The 21,811-nt window shown below is 36.9% G+C and overlaps 1 protein-coding gene across 6 annotated transcripts in view; it reads right to left on the bottom strand.

Moving 5' to 3' along the window:
* The window catches only part of RALYL (RALY RNA binding protein like), a 400,435-nt gene that overhangs the window by 60,541 nt on the left and 318,083 nt on the right, over positions 1 to 21,811 (bottom strand). For all 6 annotated transcript variants that reach the window (XM_069854306.1, XM_069854308.1, XM_069854303.1 and 3 more), the window contains one exon: positions 18,247 to 18,322. In XM_069854306.1, the coding sequence (XP_069710407.1) occupies positions 18,247 to 18,322 (76 nt within the window). The remainder of the gene's footprint in view (positions 1 to 18,246; positions 18,323 to 21,811) is intronic.

The following is a 21,811-nucleotide window of genomic DNA, read 5'->3' as shown; positions in this document are numbered from 1 at the left end:
TAATTTCTCCCTGAGGTTGTCATCCACATGGAAGTAAAACAATAGAGAAGGGGATCACTGATGGACTTGTGTGTACCTGGAAGCATAGTGGAAGCCCAAAGCTGGGCTTAGTGGGACAATTCTCTAGGGCAGCTCCAGTGTTGTCACAAACACTTTGCCTCTCGGATTGCCGTCCCACACACCAAAACTCTCACAGCACCAAGAAAATCCTTATCTTGGCATCCTTGGTGCTTAGGAGGTAGCACCAGAGAGCAATAAAGACGCAGGGCCCTTCATATGCAGGTTGCATCCTTCTGCCTCAGGCTCTGTGCAGCAACCATTCCAGCTTCACAGACCTGTTTTCCAGGTCTAGTTCACACCATTGCAGCTAAATGTCTGCACCATCTTTACAGCTTCTTTCTGGTGTATGAGGAAAAGCCCAAATAGTGTGTTATTTTTTTTCCTGTTTTCTCCCTTTAATGGAAAAAGTCAGATCAATATACCTAGTGTTTCGCTTCAGAGATTAACTACAAGCAAGATGTGTAAAGAGTGAAAGCCTCAGAATGTATTTACAGACTTCATAATACAGAAATTTTGTAATGAAGAAAGGCCAGGCACTATCTTGATGGAGATCATTGTGGTGGATTTTACTTGCAAACAAAAAGTGTGTGGTAGAATGCCCTGTGGACAAAATACTGCAATTAAAAATATGTTTGAAATCCACTCTCAAGACAGAATTCAATTTGATTCAAATAGTGCTGCCCTAGGTTTGACCCCTCTCTAGTATATTTGACTAAATGATTTTAGATAATTTGCTGCATTACTTTAAATTAGTTGAAGTGTTCCTCATAGTAAAGGAATGCAATTATCTGTCGGCCTTTTATTTAAATTGGTAATTCAGTATGCAGCAAATTAATATAAAAGTTTTGTAACTGCAACACCATATAAAATAGCATCCTATATCATCTTTATCGGTGACAGTTTTCAATATATATTATAGATTTTTTTACCTTTCTTTTCTAGCCTGTTATACACCGAATTCTTCAGCATTTTGTGGAAGTCTTGCATAACTAAACATGATATCTCAAAAAGAGGAATCCTGATAAGCTGTCATATACCACCAGGAAAAATATGAAAACAGAAGCTTTCTGTCTTGGAAAATATATTGAGCATGCAAGAAAGACTAGGTTGGACAATAAAGAGTAGGAATAACGTTTTAATTATTTAGGAATGACAATGAATCTGGAGTGATCAGGGTTTTTCTTTCTTTTCTGAACTGGATTTCCTATCAGAAAATTTCAGTTTGTCAAGGCAATATATCAGTTTGAAGAGGAGGGAGGTAGGTTAATGAGTAACATGACTGTAACATGGCAGACTGATGTTGTATTTCCCTTAGATTCTGAGCTAAGACTTTTAGAAGTCTCTGACTTACTTATCTACATATAATGGATAAGATTTTGCAGGAGGAAAAAGGATTTTTATACTAAAAAAATAAGGACCCTAGAAATTTCCCACTTAGTATTTTACCCCTTACAATCTGTCTTGGACAGACATTTTACAAGATCTGATTAACATAATTGTGTATTTCATGATTTTCATTTCTATTAAGTTTGCTTATATTAATGTAAATTATCTAAATACCATCTTTGACATAGGCTAAACATGTAGATGGCCAAATTTTTCATGGTTTGCAAACAAAAACACAGGGAAATGTGACTAGGTTAAGGGCATGTAAATTCCTCTTTGCCTTGTAAACAAATAATTTAAGGGCAGGAAGATCCCAAAGTAAACTCCACTTTCCTTGTATAGTCGTTCTATTAAGATTAGAGGCAAGGTAGCTTTTAATATCTGAGGCCTGACCCAAGATAGATAAGTCAATATCATTTCTTGTTAAAGAATCCTCACCTCTCCTTCCCAAAACCTATTTACAGGACAAAGTGGATAATGTTTCTAATAATATCAGTGCTATAAACAATCAAATGGAATTTAGCCAAACATTCTGTATGGTAACTCATTATGAATCAATCTATTTTTCCTCATGGTGATTATATAATTTAATCTTTAAGGAGTTAGTAAGAAAAACATGGAACTTAAGGCATTTCTTAGGATTCTTATTCTGAATTTTTAATATAACAGAACTGTCTATCCTGAATCTGTGAAAATGATGGTCAGGAAACAAATTGGTTTTAGATGAGTCATCATTTTGGGTTACCATCTTCAAATCAGAATTCTCAAGGAGGAAAACCTTAGTTGCTGACATCACACATTTTCTGTTTTACTGTAGAACAGATGAATAGTTTTACTTTTTAAAGCATGTGCATTATATCCTTTGGTAACTTCCAATATTTGTATACAAATGCAGGCAGTCCTAATTAAAAGCATGTCTTAATTTACAAAAGAAACATTATTTCATGTAACTTCCACTATCTATGGAGACTGAAATAGTCATTGCTAGTGTACACAAGGTAATCCCTCCCTCTTTCCTTCTTTCTTCTCTCCTTCCCTCCTTGTCATTTATAGTGGTTTCTGTGATTTCAGTTTCAATCCAACATGATTTTTCCAGATATCAATAGTTGTTGTCAGATCAAATAGCTCAATTTTTCTTCTGAAACTTCCATAAATGTTATGATAACATTTGACAATTTTTTTTAAGTACTGTTATAGTCTGCCCAGGGAGGTGGTTTTGTCACCATCCCTGGAGGTACTTCAAAGACGGGTGGTTGAAGTGCTGAGGGGCATGGTTTAGTGATTGATAGGAATGGTTGGACTCGATGATCCAGTGGGTCTTTTCCAACCTGGTGATTCTGTGATTCTGGAATAAATAATTGTAAGTCCAGCTGTATAGAAGAACTTTGTCAGAAGTGTTTCAGAAGCAGAGGGTGTGGAGGAAGAATTTACAGCTTTATGTAAACTTTTACAAGTGCTTGTAATAAATTAAGTAAGTTACACTTCCGAGTGGTGGTTGACATTGCAATTGATAACTCTGGTTAGAAAATGGAACTGTATTATTTTCATGACTACTGTGTAATATCATATACTGTAATATGAAATTTTTCATATTAGAATATTATTAGAATAGAGTGACCTGGGAAGTTCTTTTCTACAGTGATAAATGTTTATCTTATTTATTGAAACCTAAAATTATAGTACAAAATGAAACACATCCCTCAAAGCATGAATGGAAACTAGAACACTTCAAACTTTAAATTCTGTTTCCCAGTGCACACTTACTCCTCTAACATGATAACTGACTTAATGGATAGAAGAAGAGACAGGTAATAGGTAAGATTTAGCCCAATTTTTAAAGCTTTTGATATTGCCTTATGTGATAGTTTCATATCCAAGCAGGGAAAACATGATCTAATTATCTTAAGGGAAACATACATTAAGCCAGTAAAACCCAACATGCAGAAATTTGATTAAAGTTCACAGCTGGAATATTTAAATTTACTAAAACTAAACTTTACTAATTTCTGAATATTTTTTTCAATAAGTAAGTTACTCGATTAGTAATCACTCTAGGGATAAACATAAGTTTACTTAAATGAAGTTATCCCTTTGGCTACCAGATTCGCTCTATGCAGCGAATATATCTATATCTAATCCTTAAAATATGGAATCTGTATAATATTTAGTCCTTTATGACAGCATTGAAGCACACTATGCATTCTGACTAACAAAAAAGGCACATTTTTTTTCTAACATCTTATGATTTCTGGTAAGGTTAGATATTTAATATTGAGAATAAGTTAGCTCACTTCATTAAGCATCAGGTTTTCCCCAGCCCCATGAGGAAAAACTGGCACCCAGAAGAAGTTAACTTTCCAGTATATCTGTAGATTATATGGATGATATACAATTAATTTCTGGTGATACAGATAATTGAAATTATGTTTGGTCCTTATGAGACCAGCTGGAACATTTTCTCTCTTTGAGTGGTTGTGTTTACCCTAGAGTTCAGTTTGCACTGAGGTAGTTACTCTGCATATTATATGCTTCAAGGTGGAGCTGCTTTTAAGTTTTTCAAATTTTTGAAATGAAAGGAGTGGAATATTTGGCTCAGTATACATACTATATGATTTTTAAGCATTTTATATGTCAAGAAAACAAGAAGGCATGGGTGAGAATGCCAGGGGGTTTAAAATAACTTTTTTTTTTGGAAAATAAACCCGGCAGAAGTCAGTGAGTTTTGATGCTGTACATTTTATTTAGCCAGTTCTTCTTGGCACCTAAGCACATGATAGAGTAGTCTCAGGGCATTCTATGCAGAAAAAGGTTTTCAGGGAATACTCAGTGTAGGATACTATCTACAGTACCTGATGTAATGTTGTATAACCTAGCATGCTGGAACTGTGCACTGAAAACTAGATGCAATATTATGGGGGTTTTCAAGGTTAGCCTAAGATAAAGCAAGGTTTATCCTTTCTAATTTCTTCTGCCTTACTCTATTAAATAGTTTTGTTACAGATTTACATAATTTGACCAAGTTTGGGGGGGTTACATAATTTGTAAACATCAAATTCTAGACATAAGTACATATTTCAGGTGTCCCTAGGATTTCTTTCCACATGAATTAATAGGACAGATAAACTTTAGCCATTAGTTAGCAAAGTGCAACTGAATAACCTGTCCAGAATTATTATATCTCTATAAAACTGTCAGCTGAAAAACTGAATAAAAGGTAACTTTCAATACACAGAGGAAGGGCTTTAAAGGGACTGCCTTTTTTCTGTGCTATTTCTCACAACAGGAAGAGGCTAGAATGAAATATAAATAAGCATACATAAAAGTTGGTTTTAATATATCAGTAAAACAATACTTTGTCATGTTAGATGGAAGGCTTTGGTGGTTTCGGTAGGAAAGGGAGGCATGGGGAAGAACAAGAAAGGAAGTAGTTTCCAATGATCCTCAGTAATGGGAGGCCTAAAATTTTAGCCAGCAAGAAGAGAGTAAAACACAAAAGCTGTAAGTCATTAGAGGTTGTATAATAATACCAGAGTGCTAGAACTGAAAAATAGTACCATGTTTATCATAGAGAGTTTAGAAGCTGGTTATAGTTTGTACCTGATATACTATATTTCCTTCTATGTATCCATATTTCACAAAGACAGCATGAACGGTGACATGGATTCTCATGTCTGACATAAATATTAGTGTGTTTGAGAAAAACTAAGTTGTGACTTGGAGAGAAACTAATTCAAACTCTACATTTAAACACCTTCTTGGACAGTTATGGACTAAATTTTCCTCTTACACCACCCAAAAGAAGTCTCCTGTAGCCAAATGGAGTGATAAGAAAGCTAAATAGAACTTAGTCTTTACACATCTGTATGGCATTTCCAGTCAGGAAGAAATGAATACTCAGATTCAAAGTGATATTCTTGCAAAAATCAAGAATAAGAATTCTTTTTCCTTCAGGTAAGAACACTTCTGAGTCTGATCTCATTCCCAAAATGACAATATTGTCAGTTTGGTACCTTCGTTCAAGCATGCAAAGGAAACAGGCTTGAGAATGAAAGTAACTCCACGGCACTGCTGGCAATTTTAATTTGTTTTGTCCTGTGATCTGCTAATACTTGCTTAGTTTTTCAAAAATCTGTGTTTCCAACAAAAGAAATAATTTTAAAAAAAATACAATGGTGTACTTAGCTATCTACCTAAAGTCCTCTTTCTGACAGCTTTAATCATCTTTTGCATGAAGCTGATGTCATTTGAGCCTCTTCTGTTCTGAATCAGAGTAAGAACATTCAGCTCAATATGTACTGGTCTAAAAATGTCTACAATGAGTTCATCAGGGTGGGCTGAATGAAACAGTGTTGACTGATCTAATGCACACAATCGATATTACTTTACTGCATAGCTGTTTGTAGTCACAAAGAGATGAAGGTTAATACAGGCATTGCCTTTGAAGGTCCCAAGGGTAGAGGCTTAATCTCCTTTCCCCTCAATGACACTAGTAACACTTAAAAGTAGTTACAGAATGGGCACTACTCTGACAATGTATGATTCATGTTTGTTATGCTGTTTCCTAGAATAATCTCATTCTTGCAAGACTGAAAAATATCACATACGTTTTTATGCCAATAGAGATAAATTGCTCATTTCTTAGGACTCTATGTAGACAATACATTTATTGACTTTCAGTAAAACAGCCAGTGCTTTTGCTAGAAGTTCTGAGAATACCAGCAACATAATCTACCAAAATGGTATGGAATTTGTAACCTATTGTTTAAAAATAAAATTGTATTTGTCATTATTATAGCAGTACTATCTAAGTATCAGTTTGACAGGCTGGAAAACACTTGCAGATAGTATGCTCTAAGACTAGAAGAGTTCACCAAGAAATAAACCTGCAGGGTAATTTCATTGCTAACATAATTCACTGCATATAAATATGTTGCTATTGTCCCTTTGTGCTGCACACAGTATAGACTTCCATGCTATTTGTAATCTTACTTAACAAGCCATTTTCTCTTAAATTAAATATTCTTTAGGTCTCTTCTTCTGATATTATTCATAAGATTTTAAAATAGCCTCTCATATATAAAGCCATCCTTACTTATTCACAGAATACTAAATCTATACACTATACACTAAATCTATAACTCAGCATCGTATTTCTATTGCTGTTTGTAAGCTACCTAGACTGTGCCCTTGCAGTACAAAAGCAGATCCCAGACTGAATTACAGCCTTCTGTACAATTAGAAGTGTTACATTATGTGAAAACCAATGCCTAATTATGAGCCCACAAAGTGGGCTCATAATGCTCTGAAGCATGGCCTTTCCCTGCATCTCTGATCACTGCTGCAATTAAGGGTTTACTAAATTCCTGAAATGAAGAATCCTGCTGTTTATTTGCCATGGTAGGACAAACTTTTCTCTGTTCTGTGTTGTGAACCCTATATTCTTACTTTTAAGACCTCTATAAAGTTAATAAGACAATTACCAAAGAAACAGAGGTTGCAAACTCAGATACTGTTTCTATGATTCCTGCTTCACTAAAACTCAAATGTGGAAAAATAAGTATCTTGCCTGTTTCTGACTTTTTTAATACGTTTTAGGTACTATCATTTTTTCTTTTTAATCTAAAAGAAACACTGCTGAATACCTACAGAAGGCATCATCTTCCCAGTAGAACACATTGAATCCAAATTCTAATTATTTCTTAGATCAAATGTAGGAAGCCACGCAGTAAGAAAGGGTGGAAATCTCACATGTAATAGCTGATAGGAATGAGGCTAAGATTGTCAAGATTTAAACTGCATGAATGACTAAAAGGACTATTTCAGTTTGCCTGCAGGCAGAACCATCAGTGCTCTAGATCTTCTAGGAATTTACTTTCCAGATTATGAACTAAAGTTTTTTCATTGGTATTAGCAGCGCAAATTCTTGGATAAGAAAGGAGTCACAATAATTTCAATGTCATCAGAAGGTTGTGAATATCTTTTCTCTTCCACTGTGGTATAAACAGTGATTAGAAATCATGAAAAAATAAGATATTTTACAGTTACTTACTTTAGCTATAGCATACTGCTTCAGTTTTCATGGGAGATAAAGAAATCAAGAAAGATGATTAAACAGCAAGGGAAAAAAAGAAAGAAAGAAATAATAAGAGAACAGGCTGTTCTTCTACAAACTTGCTAATCTCTGAGCATGACTATGATTATGTTGTCTGATCTTTTGCAGAAGAAAACAACATCATTCAGATGACTACATATATCATCTTCTGCAAAAGGCTGCAAAAGTACCAAGCTAGGAGAAGGGATGCACCTCTTCTGCAGATGTGTAAATTGGTGTCACAGGCTTCCTCTTAAAAAAGAATAAAAAAACCCCTTACCTGTAAAAACACAATGTAAGCCTAAAGAATAACTCGAGGGGAGATGGGAAGAAAGGCATGTGCTAGTCTTTCAGTCTATGCAGGACAATATTTGATATGGAGCTAAGTTAAGAGCACAGTTTAAAAGCTCTGGTGAAGGTGAACACAAAAGAAAGAAAAAGATTTAGGATATAATGATAATATGAGAGGGAATATCTGCCCTTGTCACTAGTGACAGATTCTAAAAGGGAGTTAGCAGTATTTCTGAAATAGTATAGGGGATTTTTTTTCATTTTTTTTTTTAAACAGTTTTGTTGTCATGGTTGTTATTGGAGTTACCACACAGATTGGGAATGACTAAATGACCAAATCAAGAAGACAAGTGTATTTGATTTATTTTGGTCTTTTAAACTTTAACTGTGATCTGTCTCCAGAAGCAAAGGTTGTACTGGATGTTACTGAACATCGGAGACTACTCCCATTTTCCCCTTTCTCACCTTATCAACTGCTTCACTGTGAAAGGACAAACTTTTGTCCTTAGCTGGTTCCATTGACCCCTCTGAGCACATGGGTTTAATCTTTGAACATCTCTGGCACCAACTTGATTGCAGTTACAATGACATAATTCAGAAATGCAGAGTTGCATATATTGCCTTCCGTTGGCAAATATATTTTTCTTATTCTTATGGTATTAGTTATTTGACAAAAGGATGAAAGAAAATAAACAAAAATGCAGACCAAACTCAATCACTGGTTTGCTGTAGTTTTATCTTTGTGCATTCGAATATTTTTAATATAATTGAGAATGCTAATTATGTTCTTGACACAAGGAAATCTTCCACTATTGTGCATTTTAGGTGAGACTTTCAGACTAAATGATGTTTTCTTCACTATGGTAATGACTGCTTCAAATGTGATCACTGAGAAAATTCTTTGATGAAATGAGTGTAAATAATATCCTAATTATATTTATTTATACATGTCTAAAAACTTTGGTTTATGGGAGCTATATCTTTGGTCAGGAGCTGTAGAGCAACAATCATCTTTGATTGATTCCAAATAAAATACCTTATTTCATGAATGAAGTTAATCAAAGACATCAGGAAGATACATGTCTGTAAAAATGAAATACTTTTATTCAAAAGAAGTATCCCACTCTGTAGTCTTTTTATGATGTATTAATCAAATTATTATATTCCAAAAGCATAAATGATTCTTTTTCATTCACTTTGGAGAAAAACATAAGAGGCATAGTCACAATTTAGCGCAAAATTATAGTATCAGAAAATAATTGGTCAGGGTTATTTTCTGTTGTCTGGACTGTGTCTTTAGGCTCTTGAAGGCTGGTGGTAGGAATGAAAACACAAATGCATTAAGAAAAAGAAGGAATAAAGAAGTAAGTTGTCAGAAATCTAGGACACCATTCAATCAAGAAAGATCCTTATACCGGCAGTTATTTTTATTATATGCCAGTAGGTTAAAGTGTGTCGCTAATATACTGCCAATGACATGCTGCAGCAGCAATTATGCAAAATAGTGCAGTATTCAAATAGAATAGTAATGCTTGTTCGACAGAGAATTTGTTGAATTTATGTTATGCTTGTAAATGGAAGCCTCCTACCCTGGAAGAAATGATCACGTTGCCCAACACTCTTTTTCACATTTTCTCCTGAAATCAAGGGCACCTAGGAGTGCTTAGAAAAACAACTCAAAATAATGTTTGGCTCTGACGACTAAGGAGCAAACCAAACCATACCAAACCCTATAACTGATATCTTAAAATGAATCTGAGAAGCAAGGAACAAGTAGAGAAAGACTGTTAGCAATGTTTTAAGCCTCTGCTGTAAAATAAAACTTCAAAACCAAAGCAAAAGCAAGATGTGAATATAATCCAGTCACTTTTGTGGTGGAGATTATGAAAGTAAAATGTAATGAGGAAGCTGATAAAGATTTTTTGTCAAAGAATACTTTGACATAAAAATATTAGCATACGCAGTAAATAAAAGTGCATAACTTTCCAGTATATTAATATTAGACATTTAAATAAAATATTTTCCTCCAGTGGCCATGGGACTTAGGAAATGACAAAGTAAAGGCTGTTTAATATGGCTAATTAGTAACATGTTAAATCAAGCATGCTAAATATACATTTCAATTGCGTTACATGGGGAAATGGTTGGGAATAGGAAATGACTGTGTATCTACAACCACTCAGGGTGCTGAACTGTAAATCTGGAACTTCAGAGATCAGCTTGGAAAGAATTTCTCCTCAAAGGAAGCCTTTTAGAGGGCCACCGTGTGCTATGGATGGATAGTGCTGTGGGAACTCAGCTACCGCTGGGTGGAGATCTAGCCAGCCAAGACAATATGGATTACTGTGGCCTTATGAGGAAGATCAGAGTTTGGCAAGGGTGAAAATAACTAACATGGGGAGATTTAGTCTTGGAAATGTGTATTGGTCAGATACAATATTAAACTCTATGGCACAAAGAGAGCGACCAGATACCCCAGCAGTGCTGAATAACTTGCCTTCCCAGTTTGCTTCCAAATCCCAGTCCCCTGCCTTCCCATCTTAGTACACTCCTGTGGGATTTCTATTTAGTAAACAAACTGGATTTCTTAGAAAGCAGGCCCAGATGTGATCTGGGGCAACACCCAACTCACTCCCACTTGCACCAGTGTTGCTGCACTAGTTTCAGCTCACCATGACCCATGTGGTCCCCAGCAGGTCCCCTTCAGCACCTCCACTGGTGCCTGCAGTGGCTGTGCTCATTTTCAAGCCACTGAAAATCCCATTATTCTACTAGCCTGCAGCACAATGTTTTCATTAATTCCAGAGACTCAAAAATAGGTGCTCCTCCTATTCCTCTCAAATTCCCCTAGAGAATACTTTGAGCCCACTTCCATGCCAACAACTGTACAGAGGAGTCATGGTGATTCTGTCCTGAGGCAAGGCAAGTCACAGGCAGTGTGTGTGCAGCTTCTCTACTCTGTCCAGTCTGGAGCTTGGCTCACCCCTGGAGCAACTGGCAGCGGAGCCACTAGCAATCTCTATAGTTTAGAACTAGAAGAGTTTGGTCCTATTTCAATAAACCCAGCAAAGACCTCCAAAACAGAGAAAAAGCTTTGAAATCTTGTATTTTATATTTTATAGAGCGTGGTGGTGGACTGAAATGAAGAACAAATAGCTAAAATATTTTTGTCATGTAGAGTAACAGAATGGTGTTACATCAGAGTATGTGTGGTTGGTGGTTCATTTGGGTGTAAGCCCATAGGAAAAGAACAGTAAATGGACTTTTGTTTGCTGACACAGAACTGCTTTAGTGAAATACTGATCAAACCACCACTAAATTAAAGAGATAAAGTGCAATCTTTTATTTTACCGCAACAATGCTCCCAAAAACTGCTTTAACACATTTGTGTCAGTACCTTTAGTCTTCATCTTATGTTTCAAAGATATAAAGATTAGCTAGTAAAATAAACTTCTGCTCAAGGCTAGACCCAAATAAAAAGATTTTAAATCATTTAAAGATGCAGATTCATTAGGCATTTGCGGATGACACTAAGCTGGGTGGAAGTGTCGATCTGCTGGAGGGTCGGGAGGCTCTGCAAAGGGATCTGAACAGGCTGGACCGCTGGGCAGAGTCCAATGGGATGAGGTTTAACAAGGCCAAATGCCGGGTCCTGCACTTGGGGCACAACAACCCTATGCAGTGCTACAGACTGGGAGAAGTCTGTCTAGAAAGCTGCCTGGAGGAGAGGGACCTGGGGGTGTTGGTTGACAGCCGACTGAATATGAGCCAGCAGTGTGCCCAGGTGGCCAAGAAGGCCAATGGCATCTTGGCTTGTATCAGAAACGGCGTGACCAGCAGGTCCAGGGAGGTTATCCTCCCTCTGTACTCGGTACTGGTGAGACCGCTCCTCGAATACTGTGTTCAGTTCTGGGCCCCTCACCACAAGAAGGATGTTGAGGCTCTGGAGAGAGTCCAGAGAAGAGCAACAAAGCTGGTGAAAGGGCTGGAGAACAGGCCTTATGAGGAGCGGCTGAGAGAGCTGGGGTTGTTTAGCCTGGAGAAGAGGAGGCTGAGGGGTGACCTCATTGCTCTCTACAACTACCTGAAAGGACGTTGTAGAGAGGAGGGTGCTGGCCTCTTCTCCCAAGTGACAGGGGACAGGACAAGAGGGAATGGCCTCAAGCTCCGACAGGGGAGGTTTAGGCTAGACGTTAGGAAAAAATTCTTTACAGAAAGGGTCATTGGGCACTGGAACAGGCTGCCCAGGGAGGTGGTTGATTCACCTTCCCTGGAGGTGTTTAAGGCACGGGTGGACGAGGTGCTGAGGGATATGGTTTAGTGTTTGGTAGGAACGGTTGGACTCGGTGATCCGGTGGGTCTCTTCCAACCTGGTTATTCTGTGATTCTGTGATTCTGTGATTTGTTTTTCTGTAGAAGTGCTGAGCTAAAAAAGGAAATTCACAACAATTTTGAACCTTCTGGGATTCAAGTCCCTCTTAAATACTGAAAAACAATTCAAATCAGGAGGAATGCTGCTGGAGCTAAGAGTTATGGCAGATTTAAGCTGATTCCTGAGCACTATCCTAATCATATCTGTATCTGTTCAATTAATATGCTTACAATTAATAATGTATTTAGAAGCTTTCTGAAGTGAAGCCTAAATCTTTCTATTCTCCAAGCATTTTAAGGCCTAGTACAAAGTGGAAGTTCTTTTATGATCGATTGAGTGGCCTCACAATGACACTGACCTGTTTCTGCAGCACTCTAACTCCGTCCCTGCATGTCTAGCCAGTGACCTCCTTGTTCATGCAGACCATCTGCTTGATTTCTTGTTTATTAGGAGGGATCATTCTTGAAACTGAATGAGATGATTCTTGGAAATCAGCCAGCTGCTCTGGCCTCCTCCCTTGGACAGTATCCTATGGGATTATTTCAAACAATGCAAATCTGCTCTCCAGCTGTCAATGGAGGTGAGCAAAGGAATCTTCAGCTAGTAGGAATTAGGGTATTAAATTACATTTGAGAGAGAAGAAGTGGATGTAAGTTCTAGTCCAGTAAATGGCAGAACTTTCAGTTGAATCAGAGAATCACTAGGTTGGAAAAGACCCACAGGATCATCGAGTCCAACCATTCCTATCAACCACTAAACCATGTCCTTCAGCACCTCATCCACCCATCTTTTAAATACCTCCAGGAATGGTGACTCAACCACCTCCCTGGGCAGCCTGTTCCAGTGCCCAATGACCCTTTCTGTGAAAAATTTTTTTCTGATGTCCAGCCTGAACCTCCCATGGTGGAACTTGAGGCCATTCCCTCTTGTCCTGTCCCCTGTCACCTGGGAGAAGAGGCCTGATCCCTCCTCTCTGCAATCTATTTTAAAGGCATTGTGGACCTAGTGTAAGTCATGCGGATGACAGTAAGCTGAGTGGAAGTGTCGATCTTCTGGAGGGTAGGGAGGATCTGCAAAGGGATCTGAACAGGCTGTACTGAGACCAATGGGATGAGGTTTAACAAGGCCAAATGCCGGGTCCTGCACTTGGGGCACAACAACTCTATGCAGTGCTACAGACTAGGAGAAGACTGTCTAGAAAGCTGCCTGGAGGAGAAGGACCTGGGGGTGTTGGTTGACAGCCGACTGAACATGAACCAGCAGTGTGCCCAGGTGGCCAAGAAGGCCAATGGCATCTTGGCTTGTATCAGAAACGGCGTGGCCAGCAGTTCCAGGAAGGTCATTCTCCCTTTAAACTTGGCACTGGTGGGACTGCACCTCGAATACTGTGTTCAGTTCTGGGCCCCTCACCACAAGAAGGATGTTGAGGCTCTGGAGTGAGTCCAGAGAAGAGCGACGAAGCTGGTCAAGGTGCTGGAGAACAAGTCTTAAGAGGAGCAGCTGAGGGAGCTGGGGTTGTTTGGCCTAGAGAAGAGGAGGCTGTGGGGAGACCTTATTGCTCTCTACAACTGAAAGGAGGTTGTAGGGAGGAGGAAGCATGTGACAGGACAAGAGGGAATGGCCTCAAGCTCCACCAGGGGAGGTTCAAGCTGGACATCGGAAAATAATTTTTCATGGAAAGGGTCATTGGGCACTGGCAGAGGCTGCCCAGGGAGGTGGTTGAGTCACCATCCCTGGAGGTGTTTAAAAGATGGGTGGATGAGGTGCTGAGGGGCATGGCTTAGTGGTTGATTGGGATGGTTGGACTCAATGTTCCTGTGGGTCTTTTCCAACCTAGTGATTCTGTGATTCTGTGTAATGACTTTTAGACACATAAACAAATTACTTGGGTATAAAGCATTTTAGGCCATTGATTAGTCTGTATGAATTATTCATGTGCATATCCTGCTATAAATGTAATGCAGGTTTCTTTTCAGACATGCAGGGTGAACAAGTTTGATGCCTCAAGTACTTCACAATAAATAAATCTGTACAACCTGTGTGGCACTCCTGCTTGCTTTCCTTCAAAATGTTCCAAAATATGTCCAAAAATAATTTTTAAAAACATGTAACAAAGGAGACTGAATAAAAAATATTTTAATCTTTAGTACTTGGTTGCACACCATCATACTTCTTCCAATCCATTGGATGTCTATCTTAAGACGGCGTCTTCTAACCATATTTCCTGAAAATTCTAATGAAAACACCACATATGGCAAGTGCCAAAGCTTGTTTAAATTATTTTATAGCACATCTACTGTTTCTTTTTTATCCACTAAATTGGTTATCTTGTCAGAGAAGGAAATTATATTGCTTCAACATAATTCGCTCCTGTTAATTGTATGATGGATTTTTTTACTGTCTTATTATCCTGTAGGCGTTGATAAATTGATTGTTTAATAGTTTGTTCTAGTACTTTTCTGGGAATCAAAGCTAGGCTGACTTGATAGTTTTCTGGGTCATCCTCTCCTTAAAAATAGGTATAATGCCTGCCCATATCCACTGTTTTTCTGCCTTACGTGACCTCCATAATTTTTTGAAAACAATCATTAATACTCCACATACAGATTTAGCTAATCTTTTAAACACTCTAGGGTGAATCTCATCATACCATTTCCACTGAATTCAGTTATTCAAATACTTGTTAGCTAATTCTTTTCTTCCATACCCTCTTGTTAAAATTTATTTTCATAAATAGCTGGTCAAATAAAATAATCTCTTTTGCTAAAGCAAAAGCAGTATCTGCTGTCTTTTCCTGCAACATAACACCTGAAAAACCAGAGGAAGTTACTTTAATAACAATCTTTGTGTTGCCTTTTATACTAATATGTGCATTAACTTTTCTGATGTTCTCTTAGATAACTCTGCTATGGTTTTCCACTCACTCCTAGTAATGGGATTTTGATTTCACATTTTGTACAATTCCTTTTCACTTTTCAGGATATTAAAGAAACTTGATGCAGCCATATTATTCCTTTAGTCTACTGCTTCCACTTCAGAAGTATTTTGCATTAAGCATAGTAAATGCAAGATTTTCTGCTTAGTTTTGTCCCTAATTTTTTTTTCCAAGAGATCCTACTTACCAGTTCTCTGAGCTCATTGAAGTCTGCCCTTTCTGAAATCCATTATCCAGTTTCTGGTGATCTCAGTCCTCCCTTTTCACAGTGAGTGTTTTGAGATAAATAAATTTTTAACCAATGCCTGCCTTAGTCAAAATAAAATCTAAAGTATCTACTTCCCTCTTAACTTTCACTGTGTTATAAGCTGACCCTGGCCAGCAGCTAAGCACCAATACAGTCACTTTTTTATTCCCCTACTGTTGTCCTTCATTGGGATGAAGGAGAGAATAAGTAGAGCAAAAGTGATAAAAACTCATGGACTGAGATAAATGTGATTTACTAAGGGAAGAAATGAGGGAAAAATCAAGTGGTAGAAAGGCAATTATTTTTCACCTCCCATAAGCAGACTGATGCCCAGGCAGTCTCCAAGCAATGCTTACTTTGGAAGGAAAAAGCTCCTCAGTTCTCATTTCTGAGTATGATGTTGTATAATATAGAATAATCTGTTTGGCCTGTTTGGGTCAGCTATCTCAGCTGTTTTCCTTCCCAAATCATTGAATATCTCCAGCCTGTTCATCAGGAAGGCAGAATAGGAAAAGTAGAAATCCTTGAGACTGTGCAAACACTGTTCAGCAACAGCCAAAGAGTTGATGTATTGTAGTAAGAATTTGAAAACAAAGCACCATATGGGATCCTATGAAGGAAGTTAAAGCTATCCCAACCAGATCAGTACGATGTTTTGAGATGAGTATGTTTTCAACATTTTTAAGAACTTTGCAAGCCACTGGTCTCACATATTATGTATCAGACACCAAAATAATTAAAGTTCTCCATTGCCATCGGATTAGGTCTTCCACAAGTTGCTCCAAAAAGCCTCTCATAATGTTTTGGAGAAATAGTCTGTACTAGTTCTATGATAGGATATAACCTAAGATCTTTTTCTTATTAAAGTTCCCTCAGAACTTTTCACAGGTTTTGTCCTGTCTATAGAACAAACATTTATGTGAAACTATTCAGAAGCTTAGAGGTGGAACTGAGTAAAAATGCCAGAAACTATAGAAAATCTTCAAAAATCTTTTGAAACAATGACACAGGAACACAGTAGACCATGGCTACCAGTAAAACCTACAGAGTTTAACAGCTTGCAGTTGAGAGTGGTGATAGAACAGGGATTCTATTCTCCAATAGATTCGACTTCTATCCCTTTGCCTGAGGGCAACAATATGATAAAACTTTACATTACTATTATGTAGCACACAGACTCAGATCTAAATTGCTCCTGGCTGTTTCATTCTGATATCCCATCCTTGAATATCCATCTGAAGCTTTCAGACCAGACCAAGCTTGAAAATGTTCTGCTTAAGTGTCTCTGATTTCACCACTGAGACATTGCTTTCAGAGCCAGTCTATCTATGTTTACACCACAGTAAAAATCAGCCTTAACTCCTTTCATGGATCCAGAGCATAAATTCTGTAGTACTTTTATGAGAAATGAGGTTTATTGAGCAGAAATGCATGCACGCATGTTTGCCTACCAGTCCCCCTAACTATCTGTTATGCTTCACTAAGCTTAATTGGTTTTGAAAAAAAGCTGGGGATTTCTTGAGGTTTGTACAAGCTGTATGGAAAAACACACCTGGGAATAGGAGAAAACCACTGTCAATGCCCTTCTGAACACCTGAGGAAGAAGTCCAGTCTTGTTAGAAGTTGGTTCCCAACCTTGACACTTAAATCTATTAGAAACCAGTTCTGTTGCTCTGAAATTATTGGTTATTTCACCGAAGCCTACAAATAAAAAAGTCACAGGAAGGAGGCCATAGCCAAGCAATAAAGGATAAGGATTAAAAAATGAAATAGCACTTAATATTTTAAAAAAGGACGCAAAAAATGTACTGATTGTAGTACCAGAAGTGGAGACATTAATAAACTCTTCACGAATTACTACATCAGTCCTTTTGTCAGTAAGTGTACTAAATGAGAGATTTATAGTTTTATTGTGTACTTCATTATGATTTTGTTAAACACCACCCTTCTACATGGGCCTAAGGTCTGCTTCTTTTCTCCTGCACTTCCTTTTTCACTTCAGAAAAATAAAAATGTGGTTTGGAGGGAAAATTATATTGCCAGTACATAAAGAACTAAATAAATACCTTTCCATTGCAACACATCTACATTGAAAGCTTGAATTCCAGACTCAGCCCCTGTGTGTGTGTGTGTGTGTGTTTGTGGAAAAAAAAGAACGTGCAAGGTTATGGCATTGCTTTCAAACGTCTTTTAAAATATCTAACATAGCAAGACTCTCCATACAATACCTCTTACAGTTTAAAGCTGCAGCTCCTTCCTTCAGATTGTTCTTGCATTGGCAAATAACATCCATGGTGTGAATAATGAGTTTTTGGCCTCAGTAAAACATAAGGTATTTTCTCTAAGAAATAAAATTATGGTCAAACTGATTTAGTTTTATCTGTTCTTCTGAATGTCTGTATCATCATCTAAATATCCAATTTTTTTACAGCAAACAAACTCTGATGTTCCTTTACAAGCAAAAAGGGGACGTCATGTGCATGTTGTGATAACTGAATCTAAGTATCAGTCAGGAATTTATTTGCTAGGTTTACTCCTGATTGGCATAAACTATTTTTTTTTTAAAGACAGTCTTCATACAGACAGCCTTTATCTCTGGAAGTTAGAACTTTTTGCTCTAGAATGAGTCAACAGGTACATGCAGTGTCAGACACCAGAATACTGGCTCTTTTAATAATATTTATAACCTTTTGGTGTGTACAAGAGCTTGATTATATTTTGCACAGGCATCAAAGAGCAAATGGAAGAAAAAGCTTTTGTCTCATTCTTGGGCTATGCAGTTACATTGGTAGACACATTTCAGGTTACCATAATTTTTCTAATAAAAATTGAATTGTAGTGAGTTAAGATGAAATCTCACTTACCTGTAAAGTGCTGAAAGTGGCCGCTTATTGCCAGGTTTTGGTCTGTATGGTTTTGGCTCTCCTGCCATGTTGATATCTGAAAGCAAACATTTGATATCTGTAAGCCAAATGTCTGGAAGACAGTGAAAACAGACATCACACCTAAAACATCTGTCTGGTTTTACCACTTCTGAACTGATGCTATAAAACTTTCCTAAAAATTCTTGCTGAGATGCAAGAAGATTTTAGGCAAAATGTCACTTATTAGTAAAGGAAGATATTATGTCTCAACCATACATGTATTTCCAGTCTTGAAGCTGAGGCCAACACTATTTCCCTTATACAAGGAGATTTGAATAGTAACTTAGATATTGAGACAAACTATGATCTCATCTCAAATTCTGTTGTGGAGGAATATAATGTTTCTGAAGGGTTTTCATTTAGAATCTAGAGAATTGCACACTGATCCTTAACTGACACTTCACTGTCCACTGAAAAAGAGACATATTAAAAACAAGTAAGACAGCATCTACTTCCATAAAATCTTGTTTTGCATATACTTGAGCTTAGGTAAGTACTTATAATTCTCAACAGCATCAGAAATCTTGTGCACTTTTCACTGGCATTGTTCCTGTGTATTTAGCGTTGACTTTTAAAAAATATTTGAAGCTTCTATAGACATTAGTCATGCTTCTGGTTCTCAAATTATTCTCTTCTTCTGAATCATACTCAAAAGCATACCAGGAAATACATGTCTACTATTTTGATTACTTTTGATTACAGACTCTTCTGTGAAGAATGCCTTACTCAAACTTAGGACGCTGTCTATGTAAAAACAAAACTATATTAAAAAGTTCCTCACTTCCGACTGGGTGTTCCCAAGTTGACATTACAAAAATATTATGTAGATAAAGTAAAACTTTTGATTTGAGTTTTTTGAGTAAAACATTAAAATAATTTAAAATATATTTTCCATTGAAATTTGATATTTTGAGATGAAGCAACATTTATTTAACATTATCAAATGTCCTGAAATGAAAAAAAAGTTTGTAGAAATATTTCATCTGAAATATACTTTTTGGTAAAATTTTCTCCACAGAAAATATTTCAGAGTTAAATCTTATTATAATTCCTTTTGTAGGAGCTGTATTACTCTTAAATCAATATTTCCCATAAACTATCAAATGTCTTGTTTTACTTATCTCTCTGAAGTTAGGTGTTATTGGAAAGAATTTTCAGTCCTCCTTGAAATGCTTTCCTACCCTTAATTTTAAGCAAGTGCTTTACTGAATATATACTAATCTTCCTCTTCCGTGGTTGTTAAAAATCAGCTACAATTCCCTTATTTATAGAAGTATAAATTCTACTGATGCTGACCCAACAAAGTAATATTCAAGCATTTCTGAAAGCCACTTAGGAATTTGGATATCTGTGCTGCAATTACATTGGCTCCTGGAAATAACAGAATTGGAATGAAATTTTAATCCTGTGACCTTTATGATAATTAGACCTTTGCACACTATTTTAATATGTCAGCTTTAAGGTCATTGACTGTATTGACTTTCATGATCTCCTACTATAACTAGGTCAGATTTTAGGGGAAATAAAATAGAATTATAATAAGTTCTTGGGAAATACCTGAGGCTGTGGGATTAATCTTCACCAATTTTTCATGTCTCTTTTCTGCTGTTTTTTTACAGCTACAGCCCAGGTCACTATTCTCAGATGTATAAACAATAAAGGACTTTAAAAACTTTTCACATCTTTCTGGGACAGATCAATACTGTCTCCATGATTATTCTTGTAGACCTACTTTTCCAGCTCTACAATACTCATTTTTAACAGAGATGAGTGGTGTAGGAGGCTAACGGCTGTTTGTTATCTGTTCCCTTTATTTTTATCAAATGCTGATAAAGCTGTAAGTAAACATAGCTGTAAAGCTCTTCAGAATCAGTTAAGAGTTCATCACAAATAAATCTCTAGATGCAGTAGTAGAAAATAGTGAACTACATTAAATAGACAGTAATAGCCAGAATTTCTCTTTAACACAGGACATAGTTCATAGAAAACCTGTGCATGTGGGATTTTTCTTTTAATATGAAAGTGATTAAATAGCTCTGCAAGTCCCTAAACACGTTGTAGCAAGTTAAGAATGGGTGTAGAGAATGGTTTAAAAAGTTAGAACATATTTTCACCTCATTATTTTCAGCACTATTTACTCCAACCTCAATTTTCGAATTAAGATTAGAAGTGAACTTATCAAAATTTCAAGGGATAGAGTATTTCTAGCCCAACTGGAAATCCTGTGAGATAACTTGTTCTCTTGCTTCATTCATCATTAGTTTCACAGCAGACATTTACATCTACTAGGTCATAAAGTGTGTGTCAAATAAATTTGTTGGCTGCAGCACAGAGATTTACTTGGGCTAATGGTTCCACTCCAAGGGATGCAAGGAGGTATCACTCCTTATGCTCCAAAATTATCTACTGCACTTTTACATGAATATGAACCAGAGAACTTGACAAAGGACACAGACGTTCACATTGCTTCTATATGGTAATGGAGCAGCCCAGGGACTCTCACATTATTTTTTCTGTTCGTATACTATAAATGTTTAGTCAGACATCAACATTAAGATAAATTCAACACTGAAATTCAAAATATTAAGGAATCACTATAAATAGGAAAGTGACACTGCAGATAACAGGACATTATAATGCTGTCATGTATGCTTTCTTTGTGCTTTCAGAATCAAACATGATTACTTTAGTAAAATAAATGCATCTTCAGTTCTATTTATTTCTGTTAGCACAGCAGAGATTAGTTAAGTTATGAGGTCTAGATTTCATTCAAGATTGTGTGTCATCCATAGAATATACCTGATTTATAAAAATAGCAGTTTTATTTCTAATTATACTGAAAAGTGTGTCAAAAGTAATGAGAAAAAAACGACTTAAAAAAAAGAATATGCAAACCGTTTAGAGAGAGCAATGATGATTTTCTGTGGCTACACAAAATTGTCTGAAAGTGCAGCTCAACACAGCCTGATCTACCTTCTCCTATCATTGTTTCATACCACTGCCTGCATGCTTTGTCTAGGCAATACAGAAACGACCAAGGAGACTGTCGCGTAAAGCTTCCATTTTTGGAGAAGCAGCGTCAGTTAGCCTTGAGGCTTTGCTCATAATTTCGCTGCTAATACAACCTGAGAATCTGGTCCTGAAGGCAAGTGTTGCCTTTAAACAACCTTTGTAAGTGTAAGCAATTATTTATAAAGTGTATCCATACCTTAGAAGTATTTCAGTACTTCTCAGTATATCTGCTCTTCAGATTCTTTAAAAAATTTTATTAAACAAACACAAATCCAATCAATCATTTGGGTTCACAAAAAGAAATGCCACAAACTACCTACTTCAACAGGCACTAGCTTAACCCATGAAAACTAGGACTTAAAGTCTTTCTGCTGCAAAACTAGGATCTATCTTTCTGGCTACATTTATACTATAATATTAAACACACTTTTCCCAGGCACTAGTACTCATTTTTCTCTTGTATTAAATTGTTAAAGTGGTTCCTGGCATGATG

This window comes from Phaenicophaeus curvirostris, chromosome 3 (assembly GCF_032191515.1).
Source record: "Phaenicophaeus curvirostris isolate KB17595 chromosome 3, BPBGC_Pcur_1.0, whole genome shotgun sequence".
In the NCBI taxonomy this organism is placed as follows: Eukaryota; Metazoa; Chordata; class Aves; order Cuculiformes; family Cuculidae; genus Phaenicophaeus; species Phaenicophaeus curvirostris.
The sequence above is the reverse complement of the archived record's forward strand: the minus strand, read 5'-3'. Positions and strand labels throughout refer to the sequence as shown.